The sequence below is a fragment of the Canis lupus genome, chromosome 37, assembly GCF_003254725.2.
Source record: "Canis lupus dingo isolate Sandy chromosome 37, ASM325472v2, whole genome shotgun sequence".
Taxonomy (NCBI): Eukaryota; Metazoa; Chordata; class Mammalia; order Carnivora; family Canidae; genus Canis; species Canis lupus.
Window position 1 is genome coordinate 6,005,131 of NC_064279.1, and position 19,278 is coordinate 6,024,408.

Genomic DNA, 19,278 nt, shown 5'->3' on the forward strand with positions numbered 1-19,278 from the left:
ATACACAGGTAGAGCTCCTGCTCAGGTAAGCTTTGGAAATAACCCTGCTTCTCTGGAGAATGGAGACAGTGCTTTGATTTTACTTAAACTACAAGAAGTCTCACTTGCATTGAATTATGTTGCATTATATATAACCTTCCTCTCTGATTGGTTATCATTTTGTAAAGAAATTAGTCAATTCAAACCTTAAAGAATTTTCCTAAGGCCAGATAATCCAAGCCATCGGAGCAGTTGAAAACAACACACTGCTTGGCCACTGCTTTTGCTAAATCTTTGGTCGTTTCAGTCTTTCCAGTGCCAGCTGGCCCCTCAGGAGCTCCTCCGAGATGCAGATGAAGGGCTCCAAACAAGGTTCTGAAATATAAGAATGGAGCAATCTTTGTAAAATAATGCCATTTTTTTAGTATACATTACTAAAAGAGGAAAAGTTCAAACTGAGAGCCAAATTTTCCACTTCCTTTTCAATAACTTCTTCCTTCCCACGAATCTCTGAAAATCTCTGACTGTGCATTCCTTCATTACATTTCACTTCTGAAGAGGTGATTAAATATGACAGAACCAGAACAAATGCACTTGAAATTCAATGCTGACTCTGGTCAATACGGAAAATTCAGTTGATGCCGAACCACCCACTTCCCCGAATGGCAAGCACCTGGCAATGCTACATTAAAAAAAAAAAAATACTAACTTTTGAGATACATAGCCATTTTTGAAAGAATGTAAAGGAAATCACTAACGAGGAGAAAATGCAAAATTTTCAGTAATTAGCTGCTAAAGCTCTAGAGGTACATATTGTTTTGGGATCTGCATATAAACACAAGTGCATTTACGACCACATAGAAACAGAAAAATTCTGTTTTTTTTTTTGTTTTTTTTTTTTTTTTAAGATTTGAGAGACAGAGAGAGAGATCTAGTGGGGGACGGGGTGGGAAGGAGTAGAGGGAGAGGGAGAGAAAGTCTTTAAGCAGACTCCATGGTGAGCCCAGAGCCCAATGCCAGGCTCAATCTCACAATCCTGAGATCACAACCTGAACCAAAACGAAGAGCTGAATGCTTAAGCTTAACCAACTGTGCCGCACAGGTGCCCCCAAATAGAAAAATTCTTCTATTGAGCAAGGTGAAGAGCTGGAATGGGTTCACCTATGCAAACCTAGAAGCCTTGAAAAGCTGATTTATCTCTATATGGGAACTAAAATTTCTGGAGAAGGACAAAGAGAAAAATCAGCTGCAGAAGAGATAGGAAGCTTACCCTTCACTGCAGCACCCAATGAAGAGCCTACATCATTCATGGAGGTAGGGTCCAAATTTCCATTATCCATGGGCACATTTACCCAAACTGGGAAATTCACACTGAAATTTTGTTTGGGACCAAAGAAAAACCTGAAGCCCTTTCAAGAGACAAACATGCTCCACATGGACACCTCTACAGCTGAGAAAATGTAAGACTTCATGGGGAAATGACTCTTACTTTTATTATGAACTCATAATAAAAACCAGAGAGAAAGAGTGAGGAAGAGAAAAAGAGAGAGAGAGAGAATGATCAAAATTAAGAGTCAGACTTGCGGTGCCAGGCAGACAAAGGTGTGGGGGAATTAACTACATACATGGTACTCTTTAATATTCTGGTGGTTTATTCTATGAGATTTTAAATAAAAAGCAATAGGAGCCTCTGTGTAGTACAGTTGGTTAAGTGTCTGACTCTTGGTTATGACTCAGCTGTGATCTCAGGGTTGTGAGATCAAGCCTCACGTCAGGCTCCACTGAATCTGCTTGAGTTTCTCTCTCTCTCCCCCTTTGCCCCTCCCCCACACGCTCTTTCTCTAAAATAAATAAATCTTTTTTTAAAAAGTGACATAAGAAAATAGTGAGAAAAAAGTCAATTTCATAAAAGAGACAACCTGAAATCTAGCAATGAAAAAATATAGTCACTGGACCTACTAATAAATTACCAGATTAACTAGCAGAGTAAACATGAAGAAACAGAATTCTGCACTACAAGATAAATATGAGGAAATCACCCAGGAAGATATCGAGATGGAATATAAGTACAGGTGAGAGATCAAAAAAAGGAAGAGAATGGGGAAAAGGCAAAATTAAAAAAGCAATGCCTATGGGGTGCCTGGGTGGCTCAGTAGTTTAAGCACCTGACTCTTGGTTTCAACCAGGTCATGATCTCAGGGTCTTTGTGCTGGGCATGGAGCCTGCTTAAGATCCTCTCTCTCAACTCCCTCTGCCCCTCCCTTCCTCTGTCCCATACATACATACATACATACATAAATCATTCTCTGGCTGAGAATTTCCCAGAATTGAAGAAATATATGAACTAAAAAGTCTCAAGTGGATAAATAATAGTCACCCACATCTAGTAGCATTACAGTGAATAACAATAAAGAGAAAATCTTAAGAATTACAATAGAAAAAAAATACCTACAAAGGAATCATCATAACAGACTTCTCAGCAGTGGCAACAAATGCCAGGAGAATGATATCTTTGGAGAGCTGAGGGGAAATTATGGTTCACTTATAGTTCTATACCTAGCTATCCTATCCTTTAATAATTGAATGAAGACCAAATTTTGTTTTAAAAAGCATTTTTAGACAAAGACTGATAGAGCTCATTACTTGCAGAACCCCACTGAAAGAATTACTAAAGGATGTTGCCTAGTAAGAAGAAAAATTAAACCAGAAAGGTGGCAAAGGAAGTAGCAATGGTGAGTAAAGACAATGATAAAAATTTTTTGTTAAATGTATGCAAATACTAGATGTAAAAAATATGTAACACAATAGAAATAGAGCAATATATGTCAGATCATCTTATCTTACAGACAGTAAGGCTGGTCACCTAGCACAAGGGCACATAGAAATTGGCTAGGAAGCTTGTCAAAGAGAGGTGAAGAGTAAAGATCTTTGGAAAGAATTGTTAACTGTGTTGTTTATTTCCCGTCCCTAATGTAGAAAAGAAGAAAGCACTTGTTCCTCTTCCAAGCTACCTGAGGGGTTTTAGAGAACTTTTCAAAAAGCTTGGCACACTGTCTGACCCCTGGAGTTTAGGGGCTGGGAATTCAATCACAACTTAAAATATTTAAAGTCAAGAAAATGCCTGTAGCTATTCCTGATGGCAGAGCTAGGGGAAAACAGTGACAGTGAGACAGATGTACTCATACTGCTGGCAAAATGAATGCCTATTTATCATCTGACCAGATCCAGATCTCATCAGAAGGGAGCTATATTTGAGTCATGTTGAGTGGGACTGTCAGGAGACACATCTAGAATCAGAGAAGATGCTGAGGTGAGTGTCCATGTGTTGGTTGACCTCAGAGACTGAAGCAGAAGTCACCAGCACCCAGCCAGAGAAGGCATCTTGCACAGGTGACTAGGGGTGGGGAGGGGTTTCCAAAGAACCCACATAAGTATCTTATGGGAGATCTGGCACATCTGGGCTTGTGCCCTCACTGAGGACACTAAACAGCCAAGAGATAGCTGCCACAGGAGATACTTGTCTAATGTGAACCCACCTCTCCTGTTCCTTCTCCCCTCCTCCATTAACCCCCAACACTGGAGGAGTCGCAGGTGAGCTATGGAGGGATAGATGCAAAGGACAGGGTTAAAACTGCAAATGACTGCCCACACTTGAATCCCCAAATGCAGGCCTGGAGCTTGTATCAAGCTTGAGCTGGGAGGGAAGGGGAGTTTGGTTGTTTTTGTTTTTTAATTATTTTTTTATCGGAGTTCAATTTGCCAACATATAGCAAAACACCCAGTGCTCATCCCATCAAGTGCGGAAGGGGAGTTTTAAATTGGATGAAAGATGTTGGCTTTGACATTAGACCCAAATGGACTTTTTAATATTTGAAAAAAAACCACAAAATTTTAATTTAGCTTTTGACAATAATTTGGAGTACGAGAGATGGGAACTAGGATTAAAGTTGTTAAAGCGCCTTGATTATTCAGAAGCACAATAGGAGAAAATGTCAATGGAAACATCTATAGGTTATCTAATGGAGGTATCCAGCAGGCATGTAACACAAGTATACAGGAGAGACACTGGCTGGAGTTACAGATTTATGGATCTTCAGAATGTAAGCTAGTAAAGCCTGAAAGTGGATGAGAACATTTGAGAAACCATGAGGCATGAGACAAAATACCCTGTGAAAACAGAACTCTAGAAAATTCTGTGTTTCGGGGGAAGCCATGGGTTGCCTCAAATGATCTGAAAAAAATAAAAAAAGAAAGCTTCAAGAAAGGATAAATGAACAATGTAAACAACAATAGCAATATTGGGCAATACTTAGCTCCAGAGTTGAGAGGAGAAAGCCAGCAGAGAAAGAGAAATTGAAGGTAAAGTTGACGGGGTATTGAGAGTCTAAGAAAGGATAATGTAGGATATATTTACCAAGTGGAAGCTAATCTGGTTCTTCTAAAGATTTAGTGGCCTAGGGTGAGTGAAATTTAATTTCCAGTAGACCCTTAAATTAGTGAGTTTACCTGTAACATCGATCAGTGAGTGGGGTAATAACCAGCCGAGGAGAATTACCCAGATACTCATATCCATACCGTAAACCAGCATTGATCATCTTTGTTTCTAAATGATTTTCCTAGGATAAATCAGGAAAAATGAAGTTAAATAATAAAATTTTAAATAATATGAAATCTCAAACTTCTTAATAGATAATTGCCAAGTTATAAACAACACCTGGCACTTGGGTGACTCAGTCAGTTAAGCATCTGCCGCCGGCTCAGGTCATGATCCCCAGGGTCCTGGGAGGGAGCCCTACATTGGGCTCCCTGCCTTGTAGGGAGTCTGTTTCTCCCTCTTCCTCTGCCCCTCCTCCTTGCTTTCAAATGAATAAATAAAAAATCCTTAAAAATTTTTTCAATTTCCAGACATCCTTAAATTCCACAGAAGAATTCAATAACTAATTTCTTTGGATAAGTAACTGAAGTCAACGGGTTCAATTTTTTCCATAGGTACCTGTGGAAAATATATTTGTCCCTTATATTTCCTATATTTTCTTTTTTTACTTGCTAATGCTTTTTTTTTTAAATTGAGACATAATTGATGTACAATATGAGTTTCACATATAAACATAATCACTCTATATTTGTGTATATTATAAAATGATCACAGTAAGTCAAGATCATATGTAAGTACAGTTTTCTAATAATGAGAATTTTAATATTTACTCTTAGCAACTTTTAAATATGCAGTACAGTATTATTAACTATAGCCAACATAACGTGCATTACATCCCCATGACTTATTTATGACCAGAAGTTTGTAGTTTTTTGACTCTCTTCACCCATTTCTCCCATCTTCCCACTCTCAGCCTCTGGCGAACCAATCTGTTCGCTGTATCTACGAGCTTGGTTTGTTTCAGATTGTACATATACGTGGGATCATATTGTTTTTGTCTTTGTCTGACTTATTTCACTTAGTATAATGTCCTCAGGGTCAATCCATATCATTGCAAATGATGGGATTTCATTTTTAACGACTGAATAATATTCCATTGCACATATATACCACACCTTTATTCATTCACCTGTCAATGGACATTCAGGTCGTTGCTATAGCTGTTATTGGAAATAATGCTGCAATAAACATGGGAGTACATACCGCTTTTCAAGTGCCTTTATTTTCTTTAGATAATATCCAGAAGTGGAATTGTTGGATCATATGATAGTTCGATTTTTTATTTATATTTTTTAATTTTTTATTTTTTGAGGAGACTGCATACTGTTTTCCAGAGTGGTTGCACCAATTTATATTCCCACTAACAGGGCACAATGGTTCCCTTTTTCCCCACCCCCTTACCTGTATTTGTTATCTTTTATCTTATGATAATGGCCGTTCTAATAGGTGTGACGGGATCTCTCACTGTGGCTTTGATTTGCATTTCCCTGATGATAAGTGATGTTGAGCTTCTTTTCATGAACCTGGTAGCCGTCTTTATGTCTTCTTTGGAATAACGTCTGTTCAGATCCTTTGACTATTTTCAAAATAGGTAGTTTTTGCTATTGAGTTGTAGGAGTTCTTTATGTATCTTAGATGTTAACCCCTTATCAGATATGATTTGCAAGTACTTTTTCCACTCAGGAAGTTGCCTTTTCATTGTGTTGATGGTTTCCTTTGTTGTGTAGCACTCTTTAGTTTGATGCAGTACCACTTATTTTTGCTTTTGTTGCCAAGTCCAAAAAAAAAAAAAAAAAAAAAAATCATTGCCAAGCCTGGGTTAAGGGGCTTACCATCTATGTTTTCTTCTAGGAGTTTTATGGTTTCAGCTCTTACATTCACGTCTTTAATCCATTTTGAGTTAATTATTGTCTATGGAGTAAGACAGTGGTCTAGCTTCTGTATTTGCTATGTGGCTGTTCAGTTTTTCCAACACTATTGACTGAAGAGACTTTCTTTTCTCCACTGTATATTCTTGGCTCCTTTGTCATAAATTATGTGACATATATGCCTCGGTGTATTTCTGGGCTCTCTGTTCTGTTCCATTGATCCATGTGTCTCTTTTTATACCAATACCATTCTGTTTTGATTACTCTAGCTTTGTAGTATAATTCGGTATCAGGTAGCATGATGCCTCCAGCTTTGTTCTTTTTCAAGATTTCTTCAGCTATACAGTGACTTTTGCGGCTGCATACAAATTTTAGGACTGTTTTATTTCTGTGAAAAAATGCCATTGGGGGCAGCCCAAGTGGTTCAGCAGTTTAGCGCTGCCTTCAGCCCAGAGCGTGATCCTGGAGACCCAGAATCGAGTCCCACATCGGGCTCCCTGCATGGAGCCTGCTTCTCCCTCTGCCTGTGTCTCTGCCTCTCTCTCTCCCCCCCTCTCTGTGTTTCTCATGAATAAATAAATAATCTCTTTAAAAAATGCCATTGGAATTTTGACAGGGATTACACTGATTCACTGGGAGCATTTTAACAACGTTAGTTTTCCAATCCACAAGCATAAGGTATCTTGCCATTTATTCGTGTCTTCTTCAATTTCCTTTACTAATGTCTTAGAGTTTTCAGTGTGCAAGTCTTTCACCACCCTGGCTAAATTTATTTTTAAGTATTTTGTTCTCTTTTATATAAGTGGGATTGTTTTTAAAATTGCTCTGGTAGTTCATTATTCTCCTATATTTATAATTAATTGTTTAATTCATTTTCACTACTGGGTGGGTATTATGTTATCGCCCTTTTACAGATAAGGAAACTGATGCTTACAGACAGTAAATAACTTGCCCAGGTCATACATCTGGTAAGGGAAGGGGCTGGCATTTGAAATGACGATTCCATTGTGAGCTCCTATCTACTACCTCTCCTATGGTTTTCCAGGCATCTGGTTCTCATCTTTTTTTTTCCCACTCCCATACCACTTCAAGTCTTTCACAGAAGTGAATCTGCTAAGGATTTTTGAGTCTGTATCCTCTCACACCCTCAGTTCCTTCTTCCTCCTGTCGTCAGGCCCACCTTGCCCATTCTACTAACTGTTCCTATCGCCTTTCCAGTTTCGACTGCCATCACCACCCGTCCAGGTGTCCTGATAAGAGCCTTCCTTCCAGATCATGTTTCTGGTTCCTTCAATTGATCAACAAGAGGAAGCTTTCATGATTAAATCACAATAAAAGTCTGATTTCTTACATTCTTTAGATGTATCAAAAATCTAGAAACACACAAAAAAAATCTAGAAACACAATTTTAAACTGCCTAGTTCAGATATTTTACAGATTCAGCAGGCATAAGGACTCATTTAAAATGAGTCATTTTTTATAATTACTCAATTGATATGTGTCTATATGTGTATATGTATTTATACAGAACTATACATTTGAATATGGATTTGGATATTAATGAAGATATAGTCTTTTGTACAGATGATATATAGTCTTTGGCTGCCTTCATCTTCAGTCTGCAGAATGCTTGTTTGGGTACAGTCAGTCATCAGCAAAAAATCCTATATTATCATATATACTATTTCCCGTGCGAGCAAGCAAGCACAAATTAAAAAGCTATGAGCTGAAATTGCCATGTAATAACACTCAGTGATATCACTTACTTGCCAATAATACCGAAGCTGACTTAACCACTCAAAGTCAGAGTCATCACTAACTTTTTTTTTAACAAGCAATGTGAGGACATCTCTAGCATGGACGTCTAGCACCACGAGGGCTCCCAGAGTAACACGATTCTGCTTGGACAATTTGCCACGGACCAAAGTTACAATATCATCAATTTGCATGTTACATTTTTCCAAGTATTGCTCAAGAGCCTGGAAGAAAATAAGAATTAATGTGATCAGAATTTTTCTGAACAAAAATATTCTCAGCTGGTATGAATACAGAGTGGGTTGCTTTACAGTTTTTCTATATGACATAATTTAAAAATAAATTGTGGGTTTTCTTACTTGCAAAAGTATTAGGTGAATAAGGCCAATCTGGCCAGATGCAGTGGACACACGTGGTTTGTATCTACTCAACAGCCTTTCCCTTCCTGTCTCCACTCTCTGCTCTGGGGTCTGGTGAGCTGTCCATCACCTTCCCCATCTCAAAGGCAGCGGGGGTGTGTGGGGGTGATGTGTGACCCAACCAGAGCCAGTCATTGTTCTTCCCAGGAACTGCTGTATAGGCAGAGGGGGAAAGTGCTTTCCACTAGGCCCAGTGGACTCAGGAGCATGCCCATCTGAGGCCACCGCAAGCCTTCAGCCCCACTGCGGGACAAAGGCCACCAGAGCCAAGCAGAGAGAGAAGAGGGTGGAAAGAAGAGTGGCTACTGCAGCGCTGATGCCCCGAGCCCCTGGTCCCAGCTGCTGGGTCGTGCATCCCATCAGCCCCTTAGCCCTGAGCCCTGCCATGCTCACTTATGGGGCTGGATTTGTGCCACTTGAAATGGAAAGACTTTAATAAACAAAACGTCCAACTTCGTAGTTTATGGTAAACAAGGCCACTTCTGAGAACCAGGCTTGCTTTGGAATCTGTTTGTTTGTTTCTGGTTTTTTTGTGGGCTAAATCTAATTAGTAAGTTAAAAAAGAGAAGAGGGTTGATGATGACAATCAAATTAGAATCAATGAAACCAGCTATGCTTACGGGAGGTGTCAGCGTGCTCCAGCAGGCTGCGGTGGTTGTGTTCCCCACTCTAATAATGTCTGATAAACCCTGGGCACCAAGGAGTGCATTTCATTCCTTCAGGACCAGGCAACTGGTGATGATGTAACCAGAGAGCATTTCCAAGAACGAGAAAAATGTTGAAGGATGGTGCTGGAGACCGCAAACTGTTTCTCTACGGGACACTTTACTTATTTCTTGAACTATTTTATCTTTGCCTTTAAGGAGGTAATTTGTTCAAAGGTTTGGTGCTTGAACACTGCAGCCTCCATATTATTTACATAATCAATTGCTATTAATTCTCCTTGTAGGCAAGTGAGAGAGATATGTCTGTCCCACCCATGTTTAAAGAGATAAAAGTGTTGAAATTCTTGGAGACAATTAGTGAATATATTAAGTATATTGAGCATATAAATGAGTAAGAACCAATTTTCTCCTAAGAATGTAAGCCACACGGATGGGTCATCTTAGTTTTCTCATCAGTAAATGTGAGGAACTCTGAGAACCTTACTAGTTCTCACATTCCATAGTTCAACAGAAAACATAAAATAAAAATTTAATGTTTAAACCTGACGGTCCAAATTATATGTCCATAAGAATTTATTACTACACACCGTAGCTGAATGTATTTTCCTATACTAGGAAAACAGATTTAGAACTAAAATTTAACTTCAAACTGTGATAAATGGAGTTCTTTAGGAACAAATATTATGTGAATCAATGAGAATTTAGATTAGAGATAGAAAAGAATCATGATACTGATAGCATTTTTGTTACATTTTCTTCCTTGTAAATCATTCTGTAAAAGGAGCTAAGGAACCTAAAGGTTACTAGTATTATATGCTCCCAAAATAAACCCTGCCTGAAATCAAATATTTTTTTATCATACCTGGATCCTTCTACATATGCAATGATACAGTGGCTCAAAATCACATCACTATGTGCAACATCCTGAGCTCTGTGATAGCAGTGATTCTTTCATTCATCTCCCACGGACTAGTTCCACAATCCACATTCACTGAATAAATAAATCCCAACAGGTCCTCTGGGAGCATGATTGTAGAAGATATAGGGCTTTTATAATATCAAGCTTAGACAACCTGGTGTGTTTGCCGAGAATGGAAGTATCCAGTCTTCTAGGAGGCTGCCAAGAGTCTCCAGCTGCTCAACCACAGTCATCAGTTTCAAATGTGAACCACACATTAGGGGAAAAAAATTATCAACACATACAATACTAAAACATATGCTAGCCTCCCATGATAAAACTACATGTTAAACTTCTAAAACCCCATCAACGCTATTGAATACTAAAACATGCGCCAGCCCCTCATGATGCTGCTACAGAACTTGAATGGCCTAACCATGGCTGAAAGACAGGGACAAGGGGCACCGACAGGGGATCGAGGGCAGAGTAGTCTCGAGCAGGTGAACAAGAATTAATTTTTAAGGACACATATAAAGCTTAATTCTATATCACAAAACTTAACCATGAAAGCACCACAGAATGCAACAGAAGACGGTAGTCTGGCAAGCAACAACAGCAGAGGCGTAACTTGCTGAGTCTTGCTAACCCACGGCTTTAGAGGACCTTGAGTTTATGGTGCTGAATCACCCTCAAGTAACTCAGGTTCTCATTTTGGCTTTCTCTGTGAATGGCTCCATGCCTGCACCATGTCATGTGAGTAGAAAGAAAACTGAATAGGCTGATAAATGAGTAAATAAATAACTCAATCTCAGTATCAGTGAATAGTGCTGTAAACAAAAATCCCTATCTGTATCTGGATGCAATGTGGTAAGCATTATAGGCAGACAGTTTTGAGCAGAGGACACGTTGATATGGGAGTGACATAAATTGCATATCCCTCGAGATTCAAATTATGCTTGGGAGAGAAATGGAATCATGAAAAAGCTGTAGTTTACACTATTTTTTAAAAAAGATTTTTAATTTATTCCTGAGACACACACACAGAGGCAGAGACACAGGCAGAGGGAGAAGCAGGCTCCATGCAGGGAGCCCTATGTGGGACTCGATCCCGGGACCCAAGGATCATACCCTGAGCCAAAGGCAGATGCTCAACCCTGAGCCACCCAGGTGCCCCTAGTTTATGCTTTAAAATGCTGTACGTCAACTCCTACCATTGCAGCTTGCTTGGAGTGAGACCAAAGAAAAATATGGATTTGACAGAGGGGTAGAGGTTTGATAAACACCACATTTCAACTGAGGAAATTTGCAAGATGCCTACTCATTTGTCTAATCCGCTCATTTGCTTCTTTGTTCCCTGCAGACTAAGTCCCATGGTGGCGAGTGACAAAGTTGGTATTGTGGGTGGGGGGCTGGCCAGCAAGCAAGGAGGGAGATCCGGGAGGTTACATGTTGCCCCAGTAGCCTAGGTTGGTGATAGAGGAATCCCTCCGTGTGGTAGCTTAAAAGTAAAGAGAGAAAATGAATTCTCTAGACCCACTAGGTAAAAAAAAAAAAAAAAAAAGAGGGAAAAAGAAAAATGCCTATGGGGCTGGAATCCAAGACCTCAGAAGTAACTCCAAGAGCTCACCGCTGTTAGGGAAACCCCCATTCCCCTGTGCCCTGCATTCTGTGAAGACAGACTTTTTCCAGAAAACCCTCACCTCCTGCCCTATGCCCTCAGCTCTCCCCACAGGAAAGAAATAAGTCAACTGTTGGTAAGTTTGAAAGAACTAAGCATGTGTCACTCAGTTCCTTCCTTTATGGGATCTGCCTACAGAGAATAACATTCTCTCGCAAACCTCAACACTATCAGCCATTCAACAGTGCCTTAAAGACCGTAATACCAAACTCCACATCAAAAATACATTTCAAATTCATGATTTCAGACAAAAGATCTAGGACTACTTTCAACCTGAAATCCTGTCTCAAGGATAAAAATGTTGCATTAAAAAAAAAAAAAAAAAGAAATGTTGCATTAAATGTGGTTTCTGTGTTAATTACTGTGGTTTCTGTGTTAATTTGTTTGTTAATTACTAACAGTGAACCAATTAATATTATTACATTAATATGTATAACATATTAGAATATTTAAAATTAAGCATCATTTAAGATATCAATAATTATTATTCAAAATCAATATATTAAGAATTAAAAATGAAAGTCAAAATAAATCAACCAACACCTTGTCTTCACAGGATGGTTTTACTCAAGGCATAAAAGAGAATTATGTTACTTTTCCTCCTGATTTTTCCGAGTTTAGGAAGTTTCTTAGTTTTATTGCCCCTATTTTTAAAGGTATAAATTGTATATAATAACAAGACTGAGGCTCAAATACCCTTGATGTTTTAAGAGGATTGTCTTTGTTTTTGTTTTTTTTTTTATAATTAGTGTATTCTGGCAATAGTACTGTTGAAAAAATGCTGAAAAACCTGGGGGTAATAAAGCTTACCTCTTGTCCCTTTAGAATAGCTGTTTGTACTTCTAGTGTCCAAAACGTTTGAGATACACAGAGCACTGTCTGTCCAGGCCAATCCCTCACCCAGTTGATTCGCAAATTTTGTGTATAGGCAAATATTGCATCTTTGATTACCTAATTGGGGAAAAAAAATGCTAAGGATAGTTTCACAGTTTACTTGAATGGCCTATACAATGAAGAGCTAATCCCTAAGCAAATGAACTCATACTGTTCAACTTTTTAAAAGCATGTTAGCCAATAATGAAGACTCAAAGCATTGGTTTGACTATTTAAATTCAAGTTTATTCATATACCTGTGAGCAAAAAAAAAATATTATCTAGTATTTTATTTCATTGATACAGGAATAATTCGTGTGAACTACATTAAATCAAAGATTCATTTGACCAACTGTAGCCAAAGATATCCTAGATACATTTAGATTGATCCAGCACAAGCAGTTTTACTGTGAAATATAAATTTAAGTCATTCCAAAATGAGATCTGTCAAATCCATAGACAATAGTTTTCTTTGAACTTCATCAGATCCCCATTCAGCCATGGGCTTATGTGCACACTCAGGCAAACCACACGACTCCTCTCAAGTTCCTCCTGTTTCCTTACTCTCAATCTGTAAGATACTAGATGCCCAAGGCAATGATGACAAGTACGGGTGTATAATTCATTTATGGAAAGTTAAGTATAAGGAAAGTCAGGAAGTCTTATTTATGCTCTTTGCTACATGTTTTGAGTCTAATTCATGTGCTTCACCAGCATATGTTTTCAGTGGCTTGGCATATTCCACTTTTTACCAGGCATCTAGGAGAAGCATTCTAATCTTTTACACATACCAACCAAAAATAGGAATGTTGCCTGTGAGGTGACACCCACTTAAATGTTTGATTTCAGAAAAGACTGTCAAAATTAGATTTTTCTGAGAAATATATAAAGGATGTATGAAGCTTTCTGGATTTCTAGTCTAGCTAGGATATTTATGGAGCTGAATAGAGATGAAGGGCAGTGTTGGCTATTGATAACAAAGAAAATTTCAAAAGCCAAAAGGAGCTACAGAAAGGGCAGGTGAAAATGAGCAACTGAAGGACGGAAAAAACATAGAAAATAGAAGGCACAGTACAGAAATGTCAGGGATGGAGTAAATACGTTCTCTAAAAGGACAGTGTGTAAAGAACAAGAGGAAAGCATTAAAATCTAAATTGCAATTTCTACATAGTGGATGAGGAGAAATTTATAAAAACATTCTACAATATTGTACATAAAATATGTCTATGTGTGCCATATCCATGTGGAAATATAGATGGAAGTAACATACGCATGATAAAGGGGCAATGGTGCCAAGAACATGACTTTTTTATTATTTACAAATGACCCAAAATTGACTTAATTTAAGCATGCAATACTCTTTCAAGTATGCAAATACATTCAGTAAAACATAGTAACGCACATCTCTCACTTTGTAGTACTGGATATTAAACTCAATTACACGTTTCAGTGACACAGACTTATACATGAACATTTAGGAAAGATACTTCCTACACAATTCCTTGCCATCCCATCTAAAAGCTCTGGAATGGCAACCAAAATACCTTCTCTAAGTGCTTTGACAAAAATAATTAAAAGAATGGTTGTAATAGTATTAGGTCTAAGACAATGAGTTATCACTGTATATATCAGTTAACAAACTATATACGCAAGGCTGCTGAGTAGGGATCAAAGTAGAATTCATTGATATTGCTTACAGCTATATAAATGGGAATCTTATTTGTCAGGATATATCAAGGCTTATGAAAGCTCATCCCTTGGACCTAGTGGTCCTACATGTGAGAAGTTATCATAAGAAATAATTCAATCAAAGAAACCAGCTATATCCATATGGATAGTCACTCTAATTTAATCCATAATAGGGAGAAATGAAAAACTATCCAAATCACTTTACACCTACTTAAAAACTATTATGCAGGCAGATATTAAAACTGTATTTAAGAAGAGAAAGCAGTACTTAGACACATGCTATCTTTTAAACACTTAGATTCTAATCAGTTTTTCAATAATGTATGAGAGTATCTGAAAAATTAATGAAAACTGTTCTTGAATAGGACATGATGCCATATTTCCTTCTCATTCCTGTTCTCATGATCCCCAAACTCAATCATGATTTTCATTCTTGATGAGGAACTTGAATGCTATGTCCACGTTATAATAAAAAATGGACTTAAGTGCTCAATTATTCTGTATTTGTTGCCAGGACTTGAAATTTTCTACTAATAAAAATAATTACAAATGACTGAGTTGATGTTTTACAAGATACGGAAAATATGAAGTGACTTAACTATAGGCAGTATTTGTGATTTTCTAATATTTTGGTACATATTTTGTATACGCACAGGAGAAAAATATTCACCATAGAAACATACATGTCAAGGAGATTGATGTGAAACTGTAGAGATACACCCAAGGCAAGACTAACAATAGACTCTGTAGACCAAGGTGTGTTTAATTAATGATGAAAGAAGTAGCATGTGGCTACAAGAAATAGGACTTAGGACTAAAATCCAATACTTCAAAATATCATCCATACTTCAGTAGTATCGATGGTACTTTGTCCCACTTTTCAAGTGGGCCATCTCTTTATCTTTAAGCTATCTATTATAATTAAACTGGTAATTCATGATTAAAAAACGTCTGTCTAAAAAAAAGTGCATTTATCAACAATACATTTTTTATGTAACTTCTACTCCAACATAGAACTCAAACTCATGACTCTGAGATCAAGAGTCACATTCTCTGCCTACGGAGCCACAGGTATCCCCCACAATACAATAAATTCTACATCGTTACTAGAAATAATGATAAATACAGTACCTTGTGGATGGATTTAATCATAACTCTCTCTAGCTCAACCAACCACTTCTCCACTTGACCTCTGGCTTTGGCTGTCGAAATGGTCTCTGTGAGTTCCACGACCTCTCCTTCACTACTCTTCATGTGGGTAATGTCTAAAGTTTCTGTAAATTCTACCCTTGCAATTCCTTCAAAACATTTCTTCAAGTGAGGTTGCACCCTGTTGGGGGAGGTGGGGGGGAGGAAAATATTTAAGCGAATTAATTACATTAAAGAATTCCTAAACTATCAGTGTTCTCTGTGTACCAATCCTCATTCACAATTTACACATGTGCAATATGTGTTAGGCCCCTACTTGATGCTGCTGGAGATGAAACACTGAGGGGGAACAAAAGGCATGATCCCTGCCTGTATGGATTACTCAGTCCAGTAGGAGGTCATCATTAATTGAATAATCACAAAAAGATCTGTCAAACTTTAATTATAATAAGAGCTACAGAGGAGACACCCATGAGGCTTTGTTTCCAACACAATGAATTGAAAGATGTTAAAAGTAGCATAAAAGGCAAACCAGTCTTGACTAATAGATAATACACTAATTGGAAGAATCTTCAAATGCACAAAACTAGCTTTTTCAACTGGGATCTTCAGAGACTGCTTACAAATTATGAACCGGGTTTAGCATTTTAAGTACTTCACAGTTCACTACATCAACTGCTTTGAAAGCATCCAACTATGGTCATTGTAATACAGATGGAAGTGGCTAAGCCCTCATTTTTGGCACATTACCAATAACCAATTGAATTTATCTTGCAATAGGAAATAAGGAAGTGGGATATTAAAATTCAGATGGAAAACTGACCCTAAATTTATCTTTTTGTCTGGGTTATTCGTCTCCTACTTTGAAGGCACAAGGCACAAAAGTAACAAATTTAATAAATATCCATTCACTGTCTGCTATATACTAGAAATACACATTCTTCTAAGGAGTTGGGAATCAGCATTGGAAAAAAAAAAAGTCAAAAATCTCTGCCATCATGGAGCTTTTATTCTGCTAGAGGAAATCAGATGGTGAACTAAGTACATTTTAGAGCATGCCAGATGATTTAAAAAATGCTGAAAGAAAATAGGGCAAAAAAGATAATCCAGGACAGGTGGCTAGGGGGTGCTGGGTTGCCATTTTAAATACAATGGTCTGGGAAAGTTTTCTCAATGGGCAGGCGTCTGAGCGTGTTTCCACAAAAATCTAGAGGAGGTAAAAGAAGTCGTGGATACTTAGATAAGGAGCATCTTTTGCAAAGAGGACAGTACACTGAAGGAAGAGGCTGTCCCTTTTATTGTAGAATTGGAAGGACTATAACAGAGTCAACAAGAAAACCAGAGAGAGAAATAGGAAGGATGATGGGAGACCACCTGCGTGGGTCAATGCAAGCCACTGTAAGAGTGATGTGTTCTGAAAAATATGTAAGAGAAAACCAACAAAATATGAAATCCTCCCCAAGATGCATCACATTTGGGAAAATATCCTTCAGTGATATTAAGTATGTTTTTATTACATTGGTTATTGATAATATTTAGGATATTCTTGAATATCATTATATCTATCCACATTCTACCTTATTTTAAAAATTAAATTTAAGCAGATAAATTTAGCCACGTGTTATATATGTAAGCAACTTACCTAGTGGGATCTTTAGTCTCAGATAGTATCTCAAGAAGTTCATCATTAGACAAGAAAAAGAATCTGGGGAAGAAGAGACGTTTCTTTTCCAAATATTCATTAAGTCCCTTAAGAATGAGTTCCAAAAGTTCATTTGATTTTTTCAGCCTTTCCAGCATCCTCTCAATAGTTACAACTTGTAGAACATGTTTATCCTAAAAATAAAAAAAAAAACACCCAACTCAAAAATATCAATTCCAAATTTAGTGTTCACCGTTGACATCAATGACAAACTAAGAAAAGGTCTTTACTAAGAAAAAGCTGCTAAAACACATTGGAGGTATTAATCACCAGACCAAACAGTGAGTACATGCTAGTATATTTATTAATATGAGTAACAGAAAATGTATAGATTTTTTTTAATGTATAGATATTAAGGGAATGTTGTTAAAAAAAATTAAACAAGGAATTTCAAGACTAACTAATTTAGCTTACTTCTCTTACTCAGCCATGGCTAAGAGATCAACCAAAAGTGTCAGCTGTAAATTGTTCTATAGAGCAGTTTTATTATTTCTGCAGGACTCTCTAAAATGCTTTTGCTAGTATACTCGGAATGTGGCTGAAAGGGAAAGATGCACTTTTCTGCATTGTTTTGAATTTTAACAATGTAACTTGGAAACCCAGCAATTTAATCGAATAAGATAATCATCATTAATACCTGTTTTCTCAATAAAACAGGTTCACATGGAAATATGTAACATATCATTGTTACCTTCAAAGAGACAATTTTAAAACGATATTTTATTTCCTAACAGTTCTATGTTTAAATACACATTTTTAAAAACACATGTAAAAAGAAGCATGACAAAGACCCAAATCATAATTTAAATGTGCAATTCATCCAATAAAGAAAGGAAAGAGGAGTACTCTTGGACTCCTAAATCCAAAAACCAAAATGATGTTCTCAGAGTGCCACCTTCTGGTAATGTTTGCCTTTTCTTGTTGGAAAAAACCAAAAACCAAAAACAAGCTGAATAGTTGCTAGTAAGTGTGAAAAACTCCTTTCACAAACTAACAATATTTATTTTCTTCTCAGCCAAAGAATTTATTGCAATATTCCTATTTTGGATCTGAGGTTTGAAAGCTAAAGAAAAATTCAGCTATTTAAAACAACAGTTCATATCTCTTTCCCTAAATACTACAATTACAAAAGAAATACCTCTTCACATTCAAGAAAAGTTTTGTATTGGATTCTTGAGGTCAAACCTACTTAGCCAGATTCGCTCTACGACTGAGCCAAATGTGCCATCCCTCAATGAACAAAGGCCATAATGTATGTACCTTTGTATGTTGACTTAAGGGAAAAAAAATATGTAAAAGTAATCATCTCATGACTGGAAAATAAAGTTCCTTCACTTTCTCCCTGTGGTAAGGTGAACATAACAAAGACTGCATCAGATAAAGGAAAGTGCAGACCTGGTTCCTAAGACTCAACGCTGCTTCTAACCTGTATGACCTCGGGTCATTTACTTACCCAGAGTCTCTGTTTTCTTATCTTTATTTTTTTTAATTTATTTTTTATTGGTGTTCAATTTGCCAACATACAGAATAACACCCAGTGCTCATTCCGTCAAGTGCCCCCCTCAGTGCCCGTCACCCAGTCACCGCCACCCTCCGCCCACCTCCCCTTCCACCACCCCTTGTTCGTTTCCCAGAGTCAGGAGTCTCTCATGTTCTGTCTCCCTTTCTGATATATCCCACTCATTTTTTTCCTTTCCCCTTTATTCCCTTTCACTATTTTTTTATATTCCCCAAATGAATGAGACCATATAATGTTTGTCCTTCTCCAATTGACTTATTTCAGAAAGATGAATGGATAAAGAAGATGTGGTATATGTATCAATGTTTTCTTATCTTTAAAAGGGGAATAAGAGTCCTCTTCCAAAGGCGTTCTGAGGACCAAACTAGATGAAATACTTGAAGCAACTCAGATGGTATAAGTGCAGGAAGCACCTATACCTGAAACTACCCTTCATTTTGTCCTCCACGACTGTCTATGAAAGAGATGGACGGATGGACGGACAGAAAGACACTACGGGGGGAGGGGGCGGGGTGGACAGATGGAAGGAATGAGGAGGTTACTCCACTCCAGTTTCACAGAGTTAAAATGAACGGTTATAATCTGTCACCCTTCGGGGAGGCTATTGATCATTGTAAAATAAAACTGGCCTCAAGTGCCTTAAGTCTTG

At 37.6% G+C, this 19,278-nt stretch overlaps 1 protein-coding gene and 1 long non-coding RNA gene across 2 annotated transcripts in view; one reads left to right on the forward strand and one right to left on the reverse strand.

Annotated features, from left to right (window-relative positions):
* Positions 1-19,278, reverse strand: part of DNAH7 (dynein axonemal heavy chain 7) — a 241,874-nt gene that overhangs the window by 147,221 nt on the left and 75,375 nt on the right. The window contains 6 exon segments of the mRNA XM_025442048.3: positions 186-354; positions 4,486-4,595; positions 8,049-8,261; positions 12,508-12,648; positions 15,391-15,589; positions 17,051-17,244. Of these exon segments, the coding sequence (XP_025297833.3) occupies positions 186-354; positions 4,486-4,595; positions 8,049-8,261; positions 12,508-12,648; positions 15,391-15,589; positions 17,051-17,244 (1,026 nt within the window).
* The window catches only part of LOC112656669 (uncharacterized), a 136,437-nt gene that overhangs the window by 110,427 nt on the left and 6,732 nt on the right, over positions 1-19,278 (forward strand). Inside the window, exons 4-5 of the long non-coding RNA XR_007409028.1 lie at positions 2,629-2,711; positions 3,202-3,289. This is a non-coding gene — a long non-coding RNA (uncharacterized LOC112656669). The remainder of the gene's footprint in view (positions 1-2,628; positions 2,712-3,201; positions 3,290-19,278) is intronic.